Source organism: Gigantopelta aegis, chromosome 14, assembly GCF_016097555.1.
Source record: "Gigantopelta aegis isolate Gae_Host chromosome 14, Gae_host_genome, whole genome shotgun sequence".
NCBI classification, from domain to species: domain Eukaryota; kingdom Metazoa; phylum Mollusca; class Gastropoda; order Neomphalida; family Peltospiridae; genus Gigantopelta; species Gigantopelta aegis.
This window is the reverse complement of record NC_054712.1, coordinates 47721534-47746464: the sequence shown is the minus strand read 5'-3', so window position 1 is coordinate 47746464 and position 24931 is coordinate 47721534. Positions and strand designations below refer to the sequence as shown.

General features: G+C 41.0%; 1 protein-coding gene across 1 annotated transcript in view; it reads right to left on the bottom strand.

Moving 5' to 3' along the window:
- LOC121389475 (aquaporin-5-like) overlaps positions 1–24931 on the bottom strand; it is a 48382-nt gene extending 23451 nt beyond the window's left edge. The window contains exon 1 of the mRNA XM_041521122.1: positions 24069–24931. Within this exon, the coding sequence (XP_041377056.1) occupies positions 24069–24650 (582 nt within the window). The 5' untranslated portion in view covers positions 24651–24931. The remainder of the gene's footprint in view (positions 1–24068) is intronic.

Genomic DNA, 24931 nt, shown 5'->3' with positions numbered 1-24931 from the left:
TTATTTCTCTCGCTATCACTAACACAACTGTCGGTCAATCTTATTTCATACCCTTTTTTTTATTACATACCCATCCAATCGTTTATTATGCGCAATAATATACCACTCGAAACCTGTAATATTCTTGCGGACAATAAGCTCGTGCAATAAATAGGAAACAAACAAAACAAAAAACAAACAAAACAAACAAAACAAACCAACAACAAACAATAAACGTATGCATGTATGTACAGTATATATTTACAGTAGGCCTACATTTAATCAGGTAAAAATATCACATCAATACTTTTATTCGTTTCAATGTGTTTTGTTTCTTCGTGTGTTATTTTTAGTTATTTAATTTCTGTTTTGTTTTTAGGCAGGTCGAAATATATAATGTAGATATGGTGCCATTTATATTCACTGTAAAATATATATGTGTACCCCAGAGGTGTGAATCAAAGACGAGGCTACACGTATAGCTCCAGTGGCGGATCCTGAAAATCCATTTAGGGGTCCCCAGTGACATGAGGTGGGAACTTTGGGGGAGGTTTGGAGGGGGATCGCAAAAAAAGAAAGAAAATTAATATATAATAAAATTATAACTATCGCAAAATTTAAGGGGGCCGGATGTCTCTTGGTCTAGAGTTTTAAACAAGAAAGGAAAGGAATGTTTGTTTAACTTTTTTTAAATAATGTTTGTTTAATAAGATGTAATGGTGGTGACACTTGGTCTAGATAGTGGGTGAGAAGAAAGGAAAGGAATGTTTGTTTAATAAGATGTAATGATGGTGACACTTGGTCTAGATAGTGGGTGAGAAGAAAGGAAAGGAATGTTTGTTTAATAAGATGTAATGATGGTGACATTTGATCTAGATAGTGGGTGAGAAGAAAGGAAAGGAATGTTTGTTTAATAATATGTAATGATAGTGACACTTGGTCTAGATAGTGGGTGAGAAGAAAGGAAAGGAATGTTTGTTTAATAAGATGTAATGATAGTGACACTTGGTCTAGATAGTGGGTGAGAAGAAAGGAAAGGAATGTTTGTTTAATAAGATGTAATGATAGTGACACTTGGTCTAGATAGTGGGTGAGAAGAAAGGAAAGGAATGTTTGTTTAATAAGATGTAATGATAGTGACATTTGATCTAGATAGTGGGTGAGAAGAAAGGAAAGGAATGTTTGTTTAATAAGATGTAATGATAGTGACACTTGGTCTAGATAGTGGGAGAGAAGAAAGGAAAGGAATGTTTGTTTAATAAGATGTAATGATGGTGACACTTGATCTAGATAGTGGGTGAGAAGAAAGAAAAGGAATGTTTGTTTAACAACATCTCAATACATTGTATAATTAACAGCTATTTGGTGTTTAACATAATAATTTATTAACTACGATACGTGTTGTAGAATGTGAGAGAGGAAAGGAAAGGAATGTTTGTTTCGCCGTTAAACGACACCTCTGCTCTCTATTTTAACCAGCCTAAATATGATCTACATTACAAACATAATTGGGCAATTGTGAGCCTACTTATCGTAACTTTATACCAGTAACTTTTGTAACAAACAAATATGAAGTTAAAAAGCAAACATTATCTTGTCAAGCGGCAAAAGCTGCTATTGGTAAAGCCCTTGACATATGACATATCGTCGCTATGGCAATTGCTTGTCGGTGCCGTAGTTGCTTTCGAGCCGTTAAGTGAAACAATTGGTTAGAACCAGGGTGCCCAGAATCACACTTACCTGGGGACCCAGATCCCAGGCTATTGTCAGCGCGACCCTCATTTCAAAAGTACTCTAGCCTAAAATAATCGGGGTGTGGGTGGAGGGCATTAAAGAGGTAACTAATCATGACACAGTAAAATAAGGTTTTTGACTCTTTTCTTGACAAAAAGGACACATTTTCATATTTTTCGAGAAAAAAAAGGTAATTGCATCCCTACCCCACCTCCCTCTGCCAAGTACGGCCCTAACTCTGAGATCCTAGTAGCTACGGCTATATCTTGATATTATTGTTGGCGAGCAGGTGGCTGAACCAGACGAGGTTAACGTAGTTGGTAGCACATCGTGTCATCGCCGAGTAGAGAATATCTGCTTGAAGTGGAGCACGAGTCGCCTGCCAACTCATCTTGTGGACGCTATTCGCGTAGCGGCACTTGTGCGTGAGATTAATCCAAGGGCGGGCCCAGGGAATATGTTAGGGAGGGACCCTGAAAAGACACACCAAATAGCTGCTTGGACCCAGGAAAGCGTGCGTTAACCTTAAATGGATGTAAGGACGGAAATATACTGGAGATGGGAACAAGCCACCAGAGATACCCTCCAAGGTCACTCCAAGTCAACTTGCCCAACTGGTCTAATAATTAATGGTTTTACATATGGGCTGTAGGAACTATATGTGAGGAGGAAGGGTGGGGGGCGGGCATGTTATAATGAATGCAATACAAGCATATTTAGTTTTGGGCTTCAAGTGTGCGTAGTGGCACCCCCACCCCACCCCCGGTTCCTACACAGTATACACGTTGTTGCCAGTATAGCATAATGCGTGATAACGAAACAGACTATAAAACGGAGAACCTAAGTGTACGGAAATATGATCCATTAAGCCGGTCCACAAAAATACATCTTGCATATTTCTACTTATGCATGCATAGTTCGTTTCCGTGGCGTAATTACTATAGCAGATCATATCGTTAACATGCTTCTCGTTGAAGACTACCAGTCTATTTTCAGTGAATCACGCATTGCATCGGACTGAGAGATTACCAGCAGTACTAGCCAACTAATACTTAGTGTTCTCATGGTAGCCGCCTAATCCCTCCTGTTATATCGAGAAATAAAGATGTATCATCACCATTTAAGCAAGCAAAACAAAAAGAAAAAAAGAAAAAAAAAGAAAGAAGAAAAAAAGGTGAATGTTTCTTTCGCGTACTGGTTACGCAACTTCGAAATAACACGAAAGAAAGAACTGTTTTATTTAACGACGCACTCAACACATTTTATTTACGGTTATATGGCGTCAAACATATGGTTATAGACCACACAGATAATGGGAGAGGAAACCCGCTGTCGCCACTTCATGGGCTACTCTTTTCGATTAGCAGCAAGGGATCTTTTATATGCACCATGCCACAGACAGGGTAGTACATACCATGGCATTTGATATATACCAGTCGTGATGCACTGGCTGGAACGAGAAATAACCCAATGGGCCCACCGACGGGAATCGATCCCAGACCTACCGCGCATCGAGCGAGCTCTGTACCACTGGATTACGTCCCGCCCACTCCAAATTACAGGAATGATAAAGCAGTCACCAGAAAACAAGAAATATTTTATTTAACGACGCACTCAACAAACTTTAATGACTGTTAAATGGCGTCAAATATAAGGTTACGGACCACACAGATGAGAGAAGAAACCCGCTGCCGCCACTAACAGCAAGGGATCTTTTATATGGACCATCCCACAGATACGATAGTACATACCACGACTGTTTTTTAGACCACTTGTGGTGCACTGGCTGGAACGAGTAATCGCCCAATGGGCTCACCGACGGAGATCGATCGTAAACCGACCGCGCATCAGACGAGCGCTTTACCACTGGGTTAGTCCTGTGGTACTTGTGTTAAAAACTTACAATTTCTAAATAAAATGTTCATTTCCTGATATTCAGTTCTTTGTTGTCCAAATATTCCAAGAAGCTCTATACAGTATTTTGGTGTGACCATTAAAATTTTGGCGAGCGCTGAAATGTTAATGGTCACACAAAAACACTGAATTGAGCTTAATAAACGCGTTACGGTTATTATCACATTTATGACCCAAGTAAAATAATGTTCACTTCTCACGAGTTTTAGCGAGTAATAAATGAAATTATTTCACAAGGGACAAACATTTGATAATAACTAGTACCGAGTTTGTTATTCTATTTATTACCACACCTAGCTTTCTTCTCTCTAAAAAACTTTTTATTTTTAATATACATATATCATATAAGTTTGTATTTTATTCACTTTCACAGATAATGAGTTCTAGCTAATTATTTTGAGTTTAAAAACTCTATAATTAATTGTATTAAAATAATATCTGGTACAAAATTAAGTTCTGAATGCAGAAAGGTGTAGGCCTTTATGCAAACTCCACTACGTGACGTCATAATGATTGTGTTTGCCAAATCGTATTGACTCAAGGTCGTTGGTTTTTAAGAGCCAAACTACCCACTGGCGTAGGAAGGGGGCGGGGGGCATGTGCCCCCCCCCCCCCCCCCCCCCCACACACACACTTTTCAGATATTGTTCTTTATATTTGCTTTATAATAGTATAAAAGTGTGCCCCTGACGTTTTGGCACCTTCCTACGCCACTGCTAGTACCCAATAATATTGTCCCTTACACCAATGCATGATTGTCATTACATATTTTAATGTATTAACCACAGTGCATAAAACAGCATGTTCAGCACACACACACACACGATCTAAATATTAAATGTGACATTAAAAATTCTGCAAACCTGACGAACGATTGATTCAGTGTGCAGTGAAGTATGTCGCAACACTACTGAACCAAATGTCAGACACACTCCACATGTTCAGGCTCGTCATCGTATTTGCATATTATGCAAACAACGTGCGTTGTACACCAGAGTGAGATCATCTGATAAAATATCCCATTGTGACGCAAGGAACCTAGAAATACTGAAAAGGTCTCTCCCCCCCCCCCCATCGCTGTGTGTGTGTGTGTCTGTCTGTCTGTCTGTCTGTCTGTCTGTCTCTCTCTCTCTCTCTCTCTCTCTCTCTGTATCTCTCTGTGTGTGTCTCTCTGTGTCTCCGTATGTCTCTCTCTCTCAGTGTGCGTCTCTGTGTGTGTCTCTCTCTGTATCTGTCTCTCTGTCTGTCTGTCTGTCTCTCTCTCTCTCTCTCTCTCTCTCTCTCTCTCTCTCTCTCTCTCTCTCTCTCTCTCTCTCTCTCTCTCTCTCAGTACGTGTATTTTAAAAATAGCTAGGCCATTCGGTCTGACAGAATTTTCACTGAAAGACGCATCACTATTAACAGTACTATTGAGATATCCCTGGATAGCGATGACGCTAATAAAACTCTTTTATTCTACAATCAATAATCTCTCTCTCTCTCTCTCTCTCTCTCTCTCTCTCTCTCTCTCTCTCTCTCTCTCTCTCTCTCTCTCTCTCTCTCTCTCTCTCTATATATATATATATATATATATATATAAACTGGCAAGGTGTGAAAACTAGATAAATTACTATATACATAGCTTTTTAGGACGGAACTACTTTCATCCTGGTTATGATCAGAAAAAAAGTCGACCTTTAACCCTACAAACGTAAAAATGCGATGCGATGTTAAAATACATGTATAATAACAATTATAAACAACTTTAATAACAAAATATTTAGCATTATAAAATATAATATTTCAATGAGAACTATTTTGTTTTGGTGTACAGATATTCTAGGTGACCAAGTAGTGAATACGCGTGGATCTACAACTCTGTAAACGTGAAATAAAACGGCTCATTTTATTTATTTTTCTTATTAGGTAGTATGGCAGAGTAAATAAAATAACTGGTTACCGTCTTGAGATGTCGGCTTTATCCTGTACAGGTCGGATGGTGAATGAGTAATCGGTTGTTTTATTTATTGTTAGAGCTCGATTCTCGACTTCCTTCTATCTCATACATGTTTAGGCATGGACTCCCATTTTTGTAGGGTGGCAGGCTGGTTTTTACCCGAATTTAACGAAAACACCCGAATCAGGATAACAACGTTTATTCATATTAGAATGCCTAACAGCTATATAGGGTTACAAACGAATCACTACGCATTTTTACATGGATTACAACTAATTTTGAGGGAAGAATGCATCAGATGAACTAATTTTGCCCGAATATCTCCATCATTTTTGTCCGAATTTAAGGATTTGTTCCAGCACTAGGGAGGTGGTTAATCATATTTGCTATGAATTCCAATAGCTAATAGCCTCGGTGGCGTCGTGGTTAGGCCATCGGTCTATAGGCTAGTAGGTACTGGGTTCGGATCCCAGTCGAGGCATGGGATTTTTAATCCAGATACCGACCTCAAACCCTGAGTGAGTGCTCCGCAAGGCTCAATGGGTAGGTGTAAACCACTTGCATCGACCAGTGATCCATAACTGGTTCAACAAAGGCCATGGTTTGTGCTATCCTGCCTGTGGGAAGCTCAAATAAAATATCCCTTGCTGCCTGTCGTAAAAGAGTAGCCTATGTGGCGACTACGGGTTTCCTCTAAAAAGCAGTATCAGAATGACCATATGTTTGACGTCCAATAGCCGATGATAAGATAAAAAATCAATGTGCTCTAGTGGCGTCGTTAAATAAAACAAACTTTACTTTTACTTTTTTATCAGGGTGTGTGATCTAGGCAGTTGCTCAGTAACAAAAGGTAGAGCGCTCGCCTGAGATTCTTAAGTGGAAGGATCGAATCCCCTCATTGAGCCCATTCTTTGATTTAGTTCCCGCCCCAACCAGTGCCCCATGACCGGTACATCAAAAGCTGTGGTATGTACTGTCCTGTCTGAGGAAAAGTCCATGTAAGACATCCCTTGCCACTAGACGAATGTAGCGTGTTTCCGCTGAAAACCTTTGTCAAAATTACCAAGTGTTTGATATCCAAAAGCCGATGTTTATTAAATCATTGTGCACTAGTGTTGTCATTGAACAAACCAAACTTTTAACTTTATATAACTTTTTGTAAGCATATCAAGTTAAACATAGTTTAAAAAAGGAGAAGAAGAAAAGAAAAATAAATCCCCCCAAAAGCACTGAAATAAAATATATACCTTAAATATATAACTCGGTATCATTTTCTTTTGATAAATTCATGAGCAGAAGTATCACAAACGTGTTTCCTAGGATACAGTTGATTATTTTTCGTTTTATAGTCGATTATGTTGGAATGATGACGCGAAATATTTTGTTTTGTTGCAGTAAGCCGCAATATACATAAAAACATTTGTCAGAAATACATTTCCATCCTTTGAAGTTGATATATACCTGTGACTGTGCTGAAAACTGCAGATTACGGGGTGAAGGTTGATTGAATTGCGTACTATAAATATGTCTAGTTACTTCTGAAAAACACGGCAGTGAGTAAGAGTGATGCGTTTCCGATTACGTCTTGTTTACGCATCACTATGGAAACAAACTGTGTACGCATCACCATAGAAACAAAATAACGATGGCTTAGTGTCAGGAATACCTCACAGAGAAGTAACAGTATTATGCTTGATAGTTAGTCTCGGTCGCTATGACTCTTTATTTCCATCAGTGCATGGTTCACCCGAGACTTCAACATGGCGCCCATTGATATACGCCTAGGGTTCCATTTGATGAGTCGACCGAAGTGAACAAGTTCGTTTGTTTGTTTTGTTTCACGACACCACTAGATCACACTGATTAATTAATCATTGGCCATTGGATGTTAAACATTTGGCAATTCTGACCAGTCATCAGAGAAAACCCGCTACATTTTTATTATTGCAGGAAGAGATCTTTTATATGCATTTTCCCACAGATAGGAAAGCACATACCACGGCCTTTAACAAGTCGTGGTACACTAGTTGGAACAAGAAAAAACTGAGGTGGTTCGATCCTGCGATGCAAGCACTTCAAGCGAGCGCTCAACCGACTGAGCTAAATCCTGCCCCACGACCGAAGTGTTCCGAGTGCGGTTCAAGCACGCTGTGCTGACACACAGACATCAGCTGTGTGGACGCCCGAGAAAGTAAAAGATTACTATTTAGCGAACCATACTTAGCCAAATATACGAGGAGAAGCAGTATTAAAAAAAAGAATCCGAGTACAAAAATGTATATATGTTTCCTCCAACTAGAAAAAAACAAAACAAAAACAACCCCCCCCCCTCCACCACCACCACCACACACAACAACAACCAAAAACCCGCAGAAAAAACCCAAACAAACACACACACACACCCAAACCCCCCCCCCCCCCCCCCAAAAAAAAACAACAACAACAACAAAAAAAACAAACAAACAAACAACCCCACAACAAACCCAACAACAACTAAAAAACACCCACCAAAAACAAAAACAACAAGCTAACGAAACACATTTTTTGTACTTTGTCGAAGCCGGGAGAAATTGCGACAGACTTTTGCATCCACTCGTGGAACCGATCATGGGGTACGATCCCAGTATCTACTACTAGCATGTACCTTGAACCCGATGGCTGAGCTATTTAATGTCGTCCAGACAGGTTATCAGTATGTCAAACATATATGTAATTAACTCACATGGCCACCTCATTTTGTCCCATAACACTCGACTCGTAACCTTGGCACGAAGTTCACCGGTACTCAGTACGTGTTGACAAACGATTACTACTTCGGTTAATTATTAAAATGAAAGGAAACGCGAGCTTTGTCTAAGTATCATTTTTAGGCGTGGCGCGTTCTTAGAGAACCGATCTGAACCGAACACACGCCCTGGTGCTAAGAATATGAACCACATCAAATTACTTCACTCCTACACACGTCATGTGACGTCAGTGGATGTTACAATGTTGAATAATATATTGTGATCGTAAACATACAGCTGTAAACTCATTTTTCAAACAAACCACATCATGTTTGTTTACGTTTATATGTATGTAATTATTAAAAAATGGCTCGGGATTTAGTTCTTTCCGAGGTGCTGATCGAATGACCTCAATGGGCCCATTCCACGATTATTTTTCCCGTTCTAACCAGTATATCAAAGGCTGTGGTATGTGGTATGTTCTATATGTGGGAAAGTACATATAAAAGATTCCTTGCTACAAATGGAAAAATATAGCGGGTTTCCTCTCTAAGACTATATGTCAGAATTACCAAATGATTGACATCCATTAGCCGATGATTAATTAAACAATGTACTCTAGTGATGTCGTTAAACAAAAAAGACTATTCAAAAACTTATTTTATACCGGAAGTAACTTTTCAAAATGATTTTTTTCTTCGTGTACCTTTTCTCGAAGTTCTTTTTGTGCGAGTGCTTGCGTCCGAGTACACGGCATGTGTGCGCGACAGTGTGTGCGTGTGCGTGCGTATATGTGTGACATGGGAGTAGATCATTCATGTTCGTTTATTACTATAGTACTTTTAAATTTCGTATGTATTGAGCGCGCCATGATATATTACTGTGTATTAACATGAATCGGTCGGCCCATTGGGCTATTTCTCGTTCCAGCCGCTGCTCCACAGCTGGTGTAACAAAGGCCGTGGTATGTACTATCCTATCTGTGGGATGATGCATATAAAAGATCCCTTGCTGCTAATCGAAAAGAGTAGCCCATGAAGTGGCGACAGCGGGTTTCCTCTCTTTATATATGTATGGTCCTTAACCATATGTCCAATACCATATAACCGAAAATAAAATGTGTTGAGTGCGTCGTTATATAAAACATTTCCTTCCTATATATATATACAGTTTAGGTATATTTCCATGGACATTATATGCTCAAGAGTCATTGAATTTAACACGAAATAAAATTATCCATCTACATCATTATCTGTTGTAGCTGTTATGTTACCAAGCATTTAAACTATCCAAACGCGCATGCGCAAACCTAAACCAGAAAAGTAGTCCTGACACAATAAATCACCGACCTAATAAACCATATCTCTTGTTGTGACGCGTGTAATTAATACACTAGTCATGTGATTACAGTCTGAAAATGCCACGACATAAACACTGCGGTGACCGACAGTTTAAATGGACAAAGCGTTTAAACATGGTGATCATGTTTCTGTGGTTTCGATTAAAAGCAGTCCACATACCTGGTTGGTTTAATTGTGCTGTTTACATTTTGCAACAGGTGTGTTGCGATCATAACACAACAGAGGCATGCCAAGGAACCCTGGCTCCGTGTACAGCTCGTTTATCTTTCTCTATCAGTCCATCGTACTTTCCTATCTTCAGCATACAGGCATGTCGATATTATTAGTGGTCACCAAAGGAGTGTCAAACAGTAGCATTTTGTGACAAAACAGGCCCGTAGGAACAGAAAGGAGACAAAGGGACACATTCCATTTGCTTTCTTTTGTCCAACCGTTTACTAGTATGTAAACAAAAATAACTCTTTAAACAGATAACAATTACCATCCGAAACAATGCTATTTCGGTTTTCAGATATTTTGAAATCGCTTCGGAGACCATTCAAAAATAAACATTTTGCATGGATACTTGTCCCCACTTTTTCTAAATAACTTTTTATCCCCACAAATAACGTTCTTTAGGCATGCAAATGCTGTTTTCATCAAATTAACTTATATCATAATATATGATTTGGATTAATAGCAAGGTCACTTCTTAATTATAAGGCAGGTGGTTGCTAAGGCAATTTCGGCAGAACATGATTTGTGCACCTGATTATTACTTTGAATAATATATAGTAAAATGGACTCTAGGGATGGTGGTTGTCGCATATTCAACTGTATCTGCATGGTAATAATGAAATATTCTGTTATGTAGGTCTGTTTCGCTGGAAAGTACTCTAGTCAGGCCGGATTTAAACCTTGGGGCCCGGGGAACTTCAGGTTCAGTGGGCTCCTCAACATAGAAATTAAATTACATGACAAATTAAAAAAAAAAAAAAAAAAAAAAAACTAATTTTATAATTATTACATTTTTTTTATTATAAAGGAAGTCCTTAGTCGGGGGGGGGGGGGGGAGGCCCTCTGGCAGGGCGACCCGTTGCAATTGCCCCCTTTGCCCCTTTATAAATCCGGCACTGACTCTAGTATACAGTCAGACCTTCAATAAAGGACATATATATATATAAAGGACACCCCAGCACAAAAATTATATACAACAGATACTTGTTTATAAAGATCCCTTCAGACATTTCTCGTCTGTACCTCTATATTACGGTTATCTGTTGAGCTTTACAAACAGGGAATACTAGGGTGGAGAGAGCTGGTGTTACATCTGGGTTGTTAATTTTCGGTTCACACAGGTTACTAGGTTCATCTAAAACCATCCATCCGATGCCTATCGTTTACAGAAAAACCTGTCGTGAACACATTTCCTGGGAGACTCTACGTATCAAAAGGTAGACTGATTACACAAAATTCCAGATGCATTATGCAGACCTGTAAGTTGAGTTTATCAAGTTACGTAATAACTTCAAGAATCGCACGAGTTCACGAAACCACTTTTGCATGTCCACACCCGATGAAGGCTCAGGCTTGCCTACTCACGATGCAGTATCTGGTTGCCAGTCTATACAGGGCAGCAGGAGGAAGAATCGTTTTATTTGTTTGACCATATGGCATCAAATGGGAGTGAACCCGCAGACCCCTTCTTAATAATTCCCTTCAAAGAGCAACGACAAACAGTAAAAAGTCAATAATATAAGAAAGCATAAAATAAAATAAAAGAAAGCAAAATAAAAGAAAAGAAAGCAAAGTAAAAGAAAGCAAAGCAAAACAAAAACCGGCCTCGGTGGTGCAGTGGTTAAGCCATCGGACTACAGGCTGGTAGGTACAGGGTTCGCAGCCCGATACCGGCCTCGGTGGTGCAGTGGTTAAGCCATCGGACTACAGGCTGGTAGGTACAGGGTTCGCAGCCCGGTACCGGCCTCGGTGGTGCAGTGGTTAAGCCATCGGACTACAGGCTGGTAGGTACAGGGTTCGCAGCCCGATACCGGCCTCGGTGGTGCAGTGGTTAAGCCATCGGACTACAGGCTGGTAGGTACAGGGTTCGCAGCCCGGTACCGGCCTCGGTGGAGCAGTGGTTAAGCCATCGGACTACAGGCTGGTAGGTACAGGGTTCGCAGCCCGGTACCGGCCTCGGTGGAGCAGTGGTTAAGCCATCGGACTACAGGCTGGTAGGTACAGGGTTCGCAGCCCGGTACCGGCTCCAACCCAGAGCGAGTTCTTAAGGGCTCAATGGGTAGGTGTAAGGCCACTACACCCTCTTCTCTCTCACTAAACCACTAACCAACTAACAACTAAACCCACTGTCCTGGACAGACAGCCCAGATAGCTGAGGTGTGTGCCCAGGACAGCGTGTTTGAACCTTAATTGGATATAAGCACGAAAATAAGTTGAAATGAAATGCAAAACAAAATAAGATAAGTAAATAGATGAATAGATTAATATAAATAAAAATAAATAAATAAATAAAACCTATCACACAAAAGCAGACGTGAGCTACATGTGCAACAGAGCAATGATACAGACACTTGTCTGTAAAACTGCAGACAAGTGTTGAAGTATGTAAAACAGGTTTAGTCAGATGTCTTCAGAACGCTGTATCATCGCAGCGCCTGTCGTCGGTTTGTTTACATTGATGTAACCCGAGATGAGCTTAATCCCGTGAACCCGCTCCACTAATCTACATATTTACAGTCGGACATCTCACAGCAGTCGGTCGTAAACAACGCAACCATTGTGTGCGGGATTTCAACGAACGCGGCAAGTTACTGGGAAACTATAGTCCGTCCCATCCTCCTACACATTTTTTTTATTTTTTATTATTTTATTTTTTTTATTTAAAAAAAAAAAAAATTAAGTTTTGTTTGAAGTAGGGAGACAAGTAAAGTTGAATTGTTTTTTTTTTGGAAATAACAAAAGCAATAAGTACTCTTTTTATGTCCAATTTAGAAAACAATCGGCTCAGAAAAACAAACAAACTTGTAGTCAATTCTATAGCATGAAAAAAGGCGTTCCCTGTGGAACGGACTATAGTGCTGGCAGACTGCGTCATTAAAAGTACACCATCCGTAATGAGACCAGTCACTGATAGAAAGGATCCGCTCAGAAAGAGAAATATAATGAAATGTTTGTTTAACGACTCCCCGGTGCTACCGAATTAATCAGCGGTTACTGGTTGTTTTAACTTTCTGGAACTGCCACGCCTTGATTAGAAAATGTGGGAAGAAATGAGATATGGCGACATCAATGATCACTATTATTATTATTATTATTATTATTATTAGACCTAAAAAATGTGTTTCCGGGAACATGCTGAATTTTTTTTTATAGGTAGAGTGGTACATTTTTTTTTTTTTTTTTTTTTACCTATATATTAATTTTGTAAATCGAAAAAAAAATCAAAAAAAAATCAACGCCCCTAAAAACCCCATAACCAAAACCAAAACAAAACAAAACATACATTGGAAAATAAATTAAGGTTGTCTTTTTTTCTAGGTAGAGTCGTGTTCCCGGAAACATATTTGTTTTTACGCCTAATGCTAGTTTCAGACTGTCAACTGTCACGACGGAGTTGGCCACCTCGACAGTTGCGTTGTAATTCCCCCCACTCCCGACCTGAGACTGCTGCGCTCAGATTAACATCTACTCGGTCGTAGAAGTTGTATACGACAAGAATCGAGTTGTAAGAATGCCCAGACTAGCAACTGGATAGCCGTAGACAATCTGATTAAAATTAGCTCTACTGGTCTCACCAGTAGATCTAACAGCATTGCGTGGACTCCCATGTCCAGGTGACATTTCATCTATAAATAACAATTTAAATATCGACCAATTACACTTCGCCTTTTATAGCGTTATTCGGGAGCATACAAATTCAAAAAATATCGGACGAGACTATTTATGTAACAGGCGAATTTGTTGGTCTATTTCAACAATAAAAAACAGGGGGAAAAGTGCAGTAATAAACCCTGGATTGTATACTATTATAAACAGATTTTATGGCTATACCATCACAGGTTGGGTTTTTTTTTCGTCTTGAAACGAATTTTATATAAAATTTTATATTGAAATTAGTTTCCGGCATACTTCGTAATTCACCCGAATCATTTCGTATACCCTCGGCATAATCCCGAATGTTTTCAAATTCTTTTCAAATCACTGGCATGATTTTGCAAGTAAGGTTTTGACTGGTCGAATGACAGGTCAACTGGACATGACCTCCAACGGGCTGCTGTTAGATCCACATGTAATAGTGGAGCTAATTTTAATTAGATTGAGTCGTAGAAGTCGTGAGATCGGCGAGTTCGCCAACTCCGTCGTGACAGTTGGTAGTCTGAACTCTAGCGTTAGTTAGCTTTCACTTGGATGGCTTCCATCATTATATTACTCTGCCTTCCCCCACCCATCCCCACATACATTTCGATAAATATTAAAATATTTAGACGCCGAAGCATCATCAAAGCGGCATAGATAAAAACATATTCCAATCGTTGTTTCTTTGTTGTTGTCAAAATGGACGAAAGAAATTTGGCTCAATGTAGTATTTAGCACGCATGTAACTAGTGCTGTCTTGTCGACTAAACACAGACACGATAGACCCCCTTGCTGCTAACGGCAAATAGAAACCCAAACGACAGGGAGCTGGTTTCTTCTCTGCCAAACTACCAAACATTTGACACCTAAATCTAGTTTCCAGTGATTTGCCAAATTTACCGAGGTGTCGTTACGTCAACACTCCTTTCCCTGGACCAAATTGCTGAGAGTGTTTTACAGTGCTCCGAGGTCCTATCACCTCTATAATAACGGAGTGCGATATGGTACAAGTTTCAGATCAAAGACGCGGAAACCAGCCATCCGCCCGTTGTCGTAAATCAGAAATAGAACCCATTTCTGGCATACAGAATGCCGGTAAAACACAGATCTTAGTAACGGTTACACGTGGCTGCAGCCGGTGGTGTGTACGATACTAAATATATATACCAGCAGACCGATATTACACCTCTTAACTGACGGTCCTGTGTAGAATAAAACGTACCATTGAGAATTCTCGTATAAACGGTTTATAAACGTTTACATCACTGTAAATTGGAACTCGAGGCAGGTGCAGGGTCAATAAAATACCAGAGGGTTAACTTCAGCCGTAAAGGAACAAATAGAAACTTCAATCTCTCAACAAAATGCTATATTTTAGGGGGTTTGACAGGCCACATGACCCTCTAAACACACTTGTATCAAATATCACGTCACACAATCGTCATACGCCTTTGTTTAAAGTAATGGCCTTTTTCTTCTTCTGTATGTAGGAAAACAAATAGGTAAACGGTTTCGGGACAAATATATATTATAAATAAAACATAATTTATGGACAGAACAATAATATCCCCAAAACTATCTGAATCCCCGAGTGATCGTTCAGGATTTGGGAATCTTGTTTCTAAATTGACTGGTTCATTAGAGAGAGAGAGAGAGAGAGAGAGAGAGAGAGAGAGAGAGAGAGAGAGAGAGAGAGAGAGAGAGAGAGAGAGAGAGAGACAGAGAGAGAGAGAGAGACTGCCTCTAACATACCCATATACCACTAAGGTTTCAGGCATGTCTGTCACGGGCCACGTCTCTGGAAAGCCAGTGGCCTGGTCCGGGACAGAATACTAATGGACAATTTGAAATATTAAGTCAAAAAAGCGGAAAGGGGACTTTAATCATTTTAATTATAAATTTCAAAGCGCATGTCCAAAAATTAAAAATGTAAATTTACCATAATATAGTCCTAAACTGGTTCATTAAAGCAGCTGTATCTTATTGTGTCGTATAAATGCGCTGTGAACCAAGTATTCCGTTTTCATTGTTAAATCACTCTAATAAAGAAAACAACAACTATCAGTCAATCAACCATTTGACTCGTGCTTACATCCACTGAAGGTTCAAACACGACTGTCGTGGGCACATTGTCCGAGATTCCCCGGTGGATGTGTCCGAGACAGGAACAGCAACTAAATCTAAACTCCAACCGTCCGAGTGGGCCTCTACTAGATCCGGACCTGGGTTCTCTACATGAAGTCGGTACTATTTCAAACCAACCGTCCGAGTGGGCCTCTACTAGACCCGGACCTGGGTTCTCTACATGAAGTCGGTACTATTTCAAACCAACCGTCCGAGTGGGCCTCTACTAGATCCGGACCTGGGTTCTCTACATGAAGTCGGTACTATTTCAAACCAACCGTCCGAGTGGGCCTCTACTAGACCCGGACCTGGGTTCTCTACATGAAGTCGGTACTATTTCAAACCAACCGTCCGAGTGGGCCTCTACTAGACCCGGACCTGGGTTCTCTACATGAAGTCGGTACTATTCAAACCAACCTTCCGAGTGGGCCTCTACTAGACCCGGACCTGGGTTCTCTACATGAAGTCGGTACTATTTCAAACCAACCGTCCGAGTGGGCCTCTACTAGACCCGGACCTGGGTTCTCTACATGAAGTCGGTACTATTTCAAACCAACCGTCCGAGTGGGCCTCTACTAGATCCGGACCTGGGTTCTCTACATGAAGTCGGTACTATTTCAAAACAACCGTCCGAGTGGGCCTCTACTAGACCCGGACCTGGGTTCTCTACATGAAGTCGGTACTATTTCAAACCAACCGTCCGAGTGGGCCTCTACTAGACCCGGACCTGGGTTCTCTACATGAAGTCGGTACTATTTCAAACCAACCGTCCGAGTGGGCCTCTACTAGACCCGGACCTGGGTTCTCTACATGAAGTCGGTACTATTTCAAACCAACCGTCCGAGTGGGCCTCTACTAGACCCGGACCTGGGTTCTCTACATGAAGTCGGTACTATTCAAACCAACCGTCCGAGTGGGCCTCTACTAGACCCGGACCTGGGTTCTCTACATGAAGTCGGTACTATTCAAACCAACCGTCCGAGTGGGCCTCTACTAGACCCGGACCTGGGTTCTGTACTTGGAAGTCGGTACTATATATTTCAAATGTAGGTTACTAACGGCATTAAAAGCCTGCTCCTGTTTGGTTTGTTTGCGTCATGGCGGCGAGAAAGACGCAGCGATCGTCAGACAAACGTTTATAAGATCTTTTATTTCCTACTCACGATTTAATGGCAATCTCTGGCCACACCTGCAATCTTGTATTCTCTTATAATAACAGACGCAGTTAAAGGTGCATCTTGAGCTGTTCATAATAACTACATTCCATTTGCATGTTACAACTGTAGGCCCTAATTTAATGTATTCAGGCGAGTTAGTAGGAATTTTAGCGGCGGGTGGGGTGGGGGGTGGGTGGGGGTGAGGGGAGGGGTCTAGAGAGTGGCGAGTAAAGTTTAGGGGGGGGGGAGAGTTTTGCTGCCCTGGAAAATATATTGAAAAAAGAGAACATTTGCTTCAGCAAGAAAGGTTTTTTTTAATACATTTGTTTTTATTGATTTATTGTATTGCATTATTACTGTTAGGTATATACATATAGAGATACACAGATGTTTAATATATGTACATTTTATTATGGATTGAATCCTGTGTGTTTTTGTATCGTGTGCATCATAGCGGCGTAGCGTGGGTTGCCAGCGCCCGGGGCAAGGCAAGCATTCCCCCCCTCTAACCAGTGGACTGTTAGCACTCCCCGAGTCCCTTCCACCAGTCCAGAATTTTGCGCCCGGGGCGACCACCCCGGTGGCCCCGCCCACGCTACGCCACTGTTACAGTGCATGTATTCTTCATTTTAACTTAAAGCAATAATAATAATAATAATAATAATAATAATAATAAATGGAAATGGAACGCTGTATATGTAGGCCCTACTGTGTTTCTAGATATTCATGACATTTTTTGTGTAGCCTACAAAAACGCTGAGAACTGAATACCAGTAGCGACTATTAATTTAAAAAAAAAAAAATCGGTATGTTTTCGTAAGTGATGTTTATAGGGGAACAGAACGCCTTTTCTTTCTTTTTTTATTAAAAAAAACAGAACGCCTTTTCTAACATGACAAAAATAGTGTGCCAATTTCTGTTCAGTGTAACATCTATTTCACGTATAATATTACAGTATTATTTCTTTTGTGTACGCCTTTCCAACCTGCTAACCAGGTCATCCAAATTAACCGTACTAGCTCGATACTCAATCAGATTAAAATTAGCACCAGTAGAGCTAACAGCATTGCGTGGACTCCCATGTCCAGATGACATTTCATCTATAAATAACAATTAAAATATCGACCAATTACACTTCGCCTTTTATAACATTATTCGGGAGCATACAAATTCTAAAAATAGGCGAACTTGTTGGTCTGTTTCAACATTGAAAAAACAGGAGGGAAAATGCAGTAATGAACTCTGGATTGTATACTAGTATAAACAGATTTTATGGCTATACCATCACGTGCTTTTTTTTCGTCTTGAAACGAATTTTATATATTGAAATTAGTTTCCGGCATCCTTCGTAATTCACCCGAATCATTTCGTATACCCTCGGCATAATCCCGAAAGTTTTCAAATTCTTTTCAAATCACTGGCATGATTTTGCAAGTAAGGTTTTGATTGGTCGAATGAAAGGTCAACTGGACAGGAGCTCCAACGGGCTGCTGTTAGATCCACATGTAATAGTGGAGCTAATTTTAATTAGATTGCTCGATACCTATTACACCTATACTGACATTACACCCACAGAGGACACGTTGTCCACAGTAGTGTTTCAATGATCGATTATAATCGATAATTGATCAGTTTGGCTCTACCGATGTGATTATCGATTATAAAAAATCACCTTAACCATATGTCTGACACCATACAACCGCAAAGGCCGTGGTATGTGTTATCCTGTCTGTGGGATGGTGCATATAAAAGATCCCTTGCTGCTAATCGAAAAGAGTAGCCCATGAAGTGGCGAGAGCGGGTTTCCTCTCTCATTATCTATGTGGTCCTTAACCATATGTTTGACGCTATATAACCGTAAATAAAATGTGCTGAGTGCGTCGTTAAATAAAAAAAAAAAGAGAAAAGAAAAGAAAGAAAGATCAATTATAATCGACAATTGATCAGTTTGGCTCTAATCGATGTGATGATCGATTATGAAAAATCACCGTAGCCATATATCTGACGCCATATAACCGTAAATAAAATGTGTTGAGTGCGTCGTTAAATAAAATCATTTCCTTCCTTCCCCTCAATCGATTGTGTGGTAAAATGTTAACTGTAATTGTTCCTCCAGTGGGTTCGGATCCCAGTCGAGGCATGGGATTTTTAATCCAGATACCGACTCCAAACCCTGAGTGAGTGCTCCGCAAGGCTCAATGCGTAGGTGTAAACCACTTGCACCGACCAGTGATCCACAACTGGTTCAACAAAGGCCATGGTTTGTGCTATCCTGCCTGTGGGAAGCGCAAATAAAAGATCCCTTGCTGCCTGTCGTAAAAGAGTAGCCTATGTGGCGACAGCGGGTTTCCTCTAAAAAACAGTGTCAGAATGACCATATGTTTGACGTCCAATAGCCGATGATAAGATAAAAAAAATCAATGTGCTCTAGTGGCGTCGTTAAATAAAACAAACTTTACTTTTTGTTCCTCCAGTTTAGATAATGGAATTGATGTAAATATGATGGGGCTAGTGTTTGTTTTTATGTGTACATAAAGAAAACTGGTATTAAATACAGCGAAACCTCTCAAAACAGGACCCTCTATAAACCGGAATTCCTTCAAAACAGGACCCTCTATAAACCGGAATCCCTCAAAACAGGACCTTCTATAAACCGGAATTCCCTCAAAACAGGACCCTCTATAAACCGGAATTCCCTCAAAACAGGACCATCTATAAACCGGAATTCCCTCAAAACCGTACGTTGTTCATTGTCCCTTTTTACATATCTGTGCAGAAAAGAACCTCTCTAAACTGGATACCTCTAATAACCGGACATTTTACTTGGTCCCACGGGTGTCCGGTTTAGAGGAGTTTCACTATAGCCCTCCAATCAAAAATGTTTTCTCTTTTTTGCTGTATTATTTTGTTTAATCATACATACATACATACATACATACCAAAATAAATATTACACAAGAAACCCCTCTAAACCAAAACACCCACACTACCAGTGGCGTTGCGGGGTGGGGTGGGGGTGGGTGGGGGGGGGGGGGGGCACGGGGGCAATGCCCCCCCCCCAATCAATGATGTTTTCTCTTTTTTTTTACTGTATTGTTTTTTTAATTATACATACATACATGGTGTGGGTTGCCCCCACCCCTCACAATAGTGGGTTCCTCCCCAATATAAAATCCTGGCTACGACAGTACGACCAAGCAAAAAGTCATGTTTTAAGAGGTATCCAATTTTGAGAGGTTCTGATATTTAAAACGGGACCGTGAAAAACGACAAATTTTGACGGACTTCCGGTTTACCGAGAGTTCGGTTGTGAATGTTATTTTAAAATATTTCTCTTCTGTATTTCTATTTTTAGCACGTGTATAGCCACCATATCAAACTTGCACAACAACAGATATTATGTACTTAACGTGTATGGGCTATTATGCGCATATTTTATTTTATGTATTTAGTACCGTCAAGTGCCGCAATAGGTCGAACAGTGGGAACCGCTTTTCCAATGTAACGAAAGCCGACCAATTCCCAGCGGTAGGTAGAGAAAGCAGGACATGAAAGATGTAATCGTTGTGGTTTAACAGTTTAATACGGGTCGTGATATTACGCCGAGCTTAATAATATCCTGTTTCCTGTGCATAAACTTTGAGAACGAGCTCGTAACAAATGCGGTTTTACGTCCAATTAGATTACGGATGCCGAGAGTTTTTGTAAGTGGCTGTGGGAAGTAGTACGACTCGAATTGTCTTGATATGCTCACACCCAAGGAGAAAAAAACAACTTCCAATCCAGCAAAACATACTCTAGTGGAGGGATCAAATTCTCTAGGAGGGAGGGGGGGGGGGGTAAGATTTGTTTATCTATTTATAAGACCCCCCCCCCCCAAAAAAAAAAACACCTAAAAAAAACCCCCAGAGACCGAACCCTAGGGCGGGCATGCTCGAAACCTTCGTGGTATATGAGCATGCTAAAGTGTAACGCACGCACTCAAAAAACCTTTTATCTTTAACCTCAAGTGGGGGGCACAAGCACGCCGTCTTTGGTCGTCAGTTCCTACGTGCCTGCAAACACGTTTAAAGCACCAACATCCGCTTACTTATCTGGAACTGAACATATTTAGCTACTGATGCAAAACACCAATAACGACGAAGACGACGACGACAACGACCAAAATAAAACAAAAGAAGCCAACCCCCCAAAAAAAAAATCCAACAACAACAAACCACCCCACCAATCAAAACCCCCACCCCACCCCCAACTACACTATTAATAACATCCCAATTCCACATGAACATTTCAACGTCAAGGAAAAGTGGGAGCAGCCGTTTTAAAATGTAGTATCTATAGATTATATGTTCATACCTACCTAAACGGTAGGACGCTGATGAATGATAGTACGTATATGAACGTGACCAGGCCATGGATTCAGAAAACAAAACAAAACCCCACAACGTTTAGCCAGTCGCATCAGAAAACAACAACAACAACAATTTATGACAACCAAAAAAGCCAAACCACCAGCACTACCACAACAACAACAGACTGTTACACTGTTGTTGTTTTTTTGCTCTTCACGTTAAACCACATACCCACATCAAGGACCGATCAAATCGCAGACCTGCTGTAAATTCGAATCGTTTCCCAGAAATATCACTGTTCACATTTTGGTCAGCTTTAGCGACCTCGTCATTGGTCAACGGAAGATCGAACGGGTAGAACGGTGAATGGAATGAAGGACGGACGGACAGACAAACAGACATACAGGCAATGCCCCCCCCCCCCCCCCCCCCCCCCCAATCAATGATGTTTTTTTTTTTTTTTTACTGTATTGTTTTTTTAATTATACATACATACATGGTGTGGGTTGCCCCCACCCCTCACAATAGTGGGTTCCTCCCCAATATAAAATCCTGGCTACGACAGTACGACCAAGCAAAAAGTCATGTTTTAAGAGGTATCCAATTTTGAGAGGTTCTGATATTTAAAACGGGACCGTGAAAAACGACAAATTTTGATGGACTTCCGGTTTACCGAGAGTTCGGTTGTGAATGTTATTTTAAAATATTTCTCTTCTGTATTTCTATTTTTAGCACGTGTATAGCCACCATATCAAACTTGCACAACAACAGATATTATGTACTTAACGTGTATGGGCTATTATGCGCATATTTTATTTTATGTATTTAGTACCGTCAAGTGCCGCAATAGGTCGAACAGTGGGAACCGCTTTTCCAATGTAACGAAAGCCGACCAATTCCCAGCGGTAGGTAGAGAAAGCAGGACATGAAAGATGTAATCGTTGTGGTTTAACAGTTTAATACGGGTCGTGATATTACGCCGAGCTTAATAATATCCTGTTTCCTGTGCATAAACTTTGAGAACGAGCTCGTAACAAATGCGGTTTTACGTCCAATTAGATTACGGATGCCGAGAGTTTTTGTAAGTGGCTGTGGGAAGTAGTACGACTCGAATTGTCTTGATATGCTCACACCCAAGGAGAAAAAAACAACTTCCAATCCAGCAAAACATACTCTAGTGGAGGGATCAAATTCTCTAGGAGGGAGGGGGGGGGGGGTAAGATTTGTTTATCTATTTATAAGACCCCCCCCCCCCCCCAAAAAAAAAAAAAAAACACCTAAAAAAAAACCCCAGAGACCGAACCCTAGGGCGGGCATGCTCGAAACCTTCGTGGTATATGAGCATGCTAAAGTGTAACGCACGCACTCAAAAAACCTTTTATCTTTAACCTCAAGTGGGGGGCACAAGCACGCCGTCTTTGGTCGTCAGTTCCTACGTGCCTGCAAACACGTTTAAAGCACCAACATCCGCTTACTTATTTGGAACTGAACATATTTAGCTACTGATGCAAAACACCAATAACGACGAAGACGACGACGACAACGACCAAAATAAAACAAAAGAAGCCAACCCCCCCAAAAAAAATCCAACAACAACAAACCACCCCACCAATCAAAACCCCCACCCCACCCCCAACTACACTATTAATAACATCCCAATTCCACATGAACATTTCAACGTCAAGGAAAAGTGGGAGCAGCCGTTTTAAAATGTAGTATCTATAGATTATATGTTCATACCTACCTAAACGGTAGGACGCTGATGAATGATAGTACGTATATGAACGTGACCAGGCCATGGATTCAGAAAACAAAACAAAACCCCACAACGTTTAGCCAGTCGCATCAGAAAACAACAACAACAACAATTTATGACAACCAAAAAAGCCAAACCACCAGCACTACCACAACAACAACAGACTGTTACACTGTTGTTGTTTTTTTGCTCTTCACGTTAAACCACATACCCACATCAAGGACCGATCAAATCGCAGACCTGCTGTAAATTCGAATCGTTTCCCAGAAATATCACTGTTCACATTTTGGTCAGCTTTAGCGACCTCGTCATTGGTCAACGGAAGATCGAACGGGTAGAACGGTGAATGGAATGAAGGACGGACGGACAGACAAACAGACATACAGACATATGTGTGTGTGTGTGTGTGTGTATATATATATATATATATATATATATAGAGAGAGAGAGAGAGAGAGAGAGAGAGAGAGAGAGAGAGAGAGAGAGAGAGAGAGAGAGAGAGAGAGAGAGAGAGAGAGATATAGATATAGACAGATAGATAGGTAGATAGGTAGATGGGTAGATGGAATATAATATTGAACACAACTCAACTGATTATGTATAAGACCTGACTAGTCCCAACATTACATAATGGTCTTAATCGGTTCATGCGTTAATTACATTAAATTTGTAACATGATCTTAAACACAACAGAAACAGAATGCATTATGGAATACGAATCTAAGTTATTACATTTTAACAAATGAAAACATTATGGAATATGGATCAAAGTTGTCACATTTTAACAAATCAATAACATTATGGAATATGGATCAAAGCAAATAAAAAACATTCATGCACACACACACACACGCACACACGCACGACGTACACGCACTTTTGTAGGTCCTGTCCATTAATCACTGGCTTATGAAACGCTGGAGCTAGGTGCGGGGATAGGGGTAAGTATGAGAGGGGAGCTCTGTGAAAAGCTGGAGTTAGGTGCGGAGATGAGAGGGAAAGGGTGAAAGCGTTAAGTCCAAAATTGGTTCACTGGAGTGGGTAGGAGGCTGTATAATTTTGTTTTTAAATCAGTTTTAAATTTAAAATAACAGCGCTAGGAAAAACATAATAAAGAAATAATTTTAATTTTATGGGAAAACTTCAAATGAATAGAAAAGGTTTATGTTGTACTCACGGCAAACAGATGGCACATGGTGACAGACAGACCGATAGACAGTGGCGTGGATCCATTGAGATCTTTACGTCTGGAATCGACAGAAGCGAACACGGTGAACACCAGGACAAAGGTGATGAAGATCTCCACCCCTAGACCCATCCCCGGGTCCACCCCTTCCGCTAGCTGCGTCATCCCTAGGGTCCCGGCATTGGACTCGGGCGTCACCCCCAGCAACAGCCCCGCTCCGACCACGGCACCCACGAGCTGAAAGATGACGTAGAAGACCATCCGCGCAAGACTGATTTTCCTGGCCGCAAACATTGCCGTCGTCACGGCGGGGTTGATGTGGCCGCCGCTGATGTGACAGATACTCCACACGATGGTGGCGACGCTGAGGCCGAAGCAGAGCGCGATCTGCACCACCGTAGGCTTGGCGTCATCGTTGATGGTGATGCAGGAGCCGCAGCCGACGAACACCAAGAGAAAGGTGCCCAAGAACTCCGCGGCTATGGCCTTCCAGAATCTCAAGGACTGGATGTCGTCAAGGCTGGTCACCATTCTGCTGGATCTTAGACACTGGCCGCTCTCAGACTTTGACATAAGGTATATCTCAGCCGGAGACCACGCGAGCGATAGGCCGGGTGTACTTATATATATATCTATCTATATACAACGTCGGTCTCGTTCACTGGTGATAAACTCCAGTGAGAGAGGGCGGCGCAACGAGACTGCTCAGCGAAAAATAAACCCGGCAACCAGTCGGTAGCTCAATCCAGCGGCCGGGATGACTAGGAGTTAACAGCGTACACAGCGCAAGAAACAGAGTCAAAAGCGAACAGCGGTACGGAACAAGTAACTATCACAGAGACAGAAAATAGATG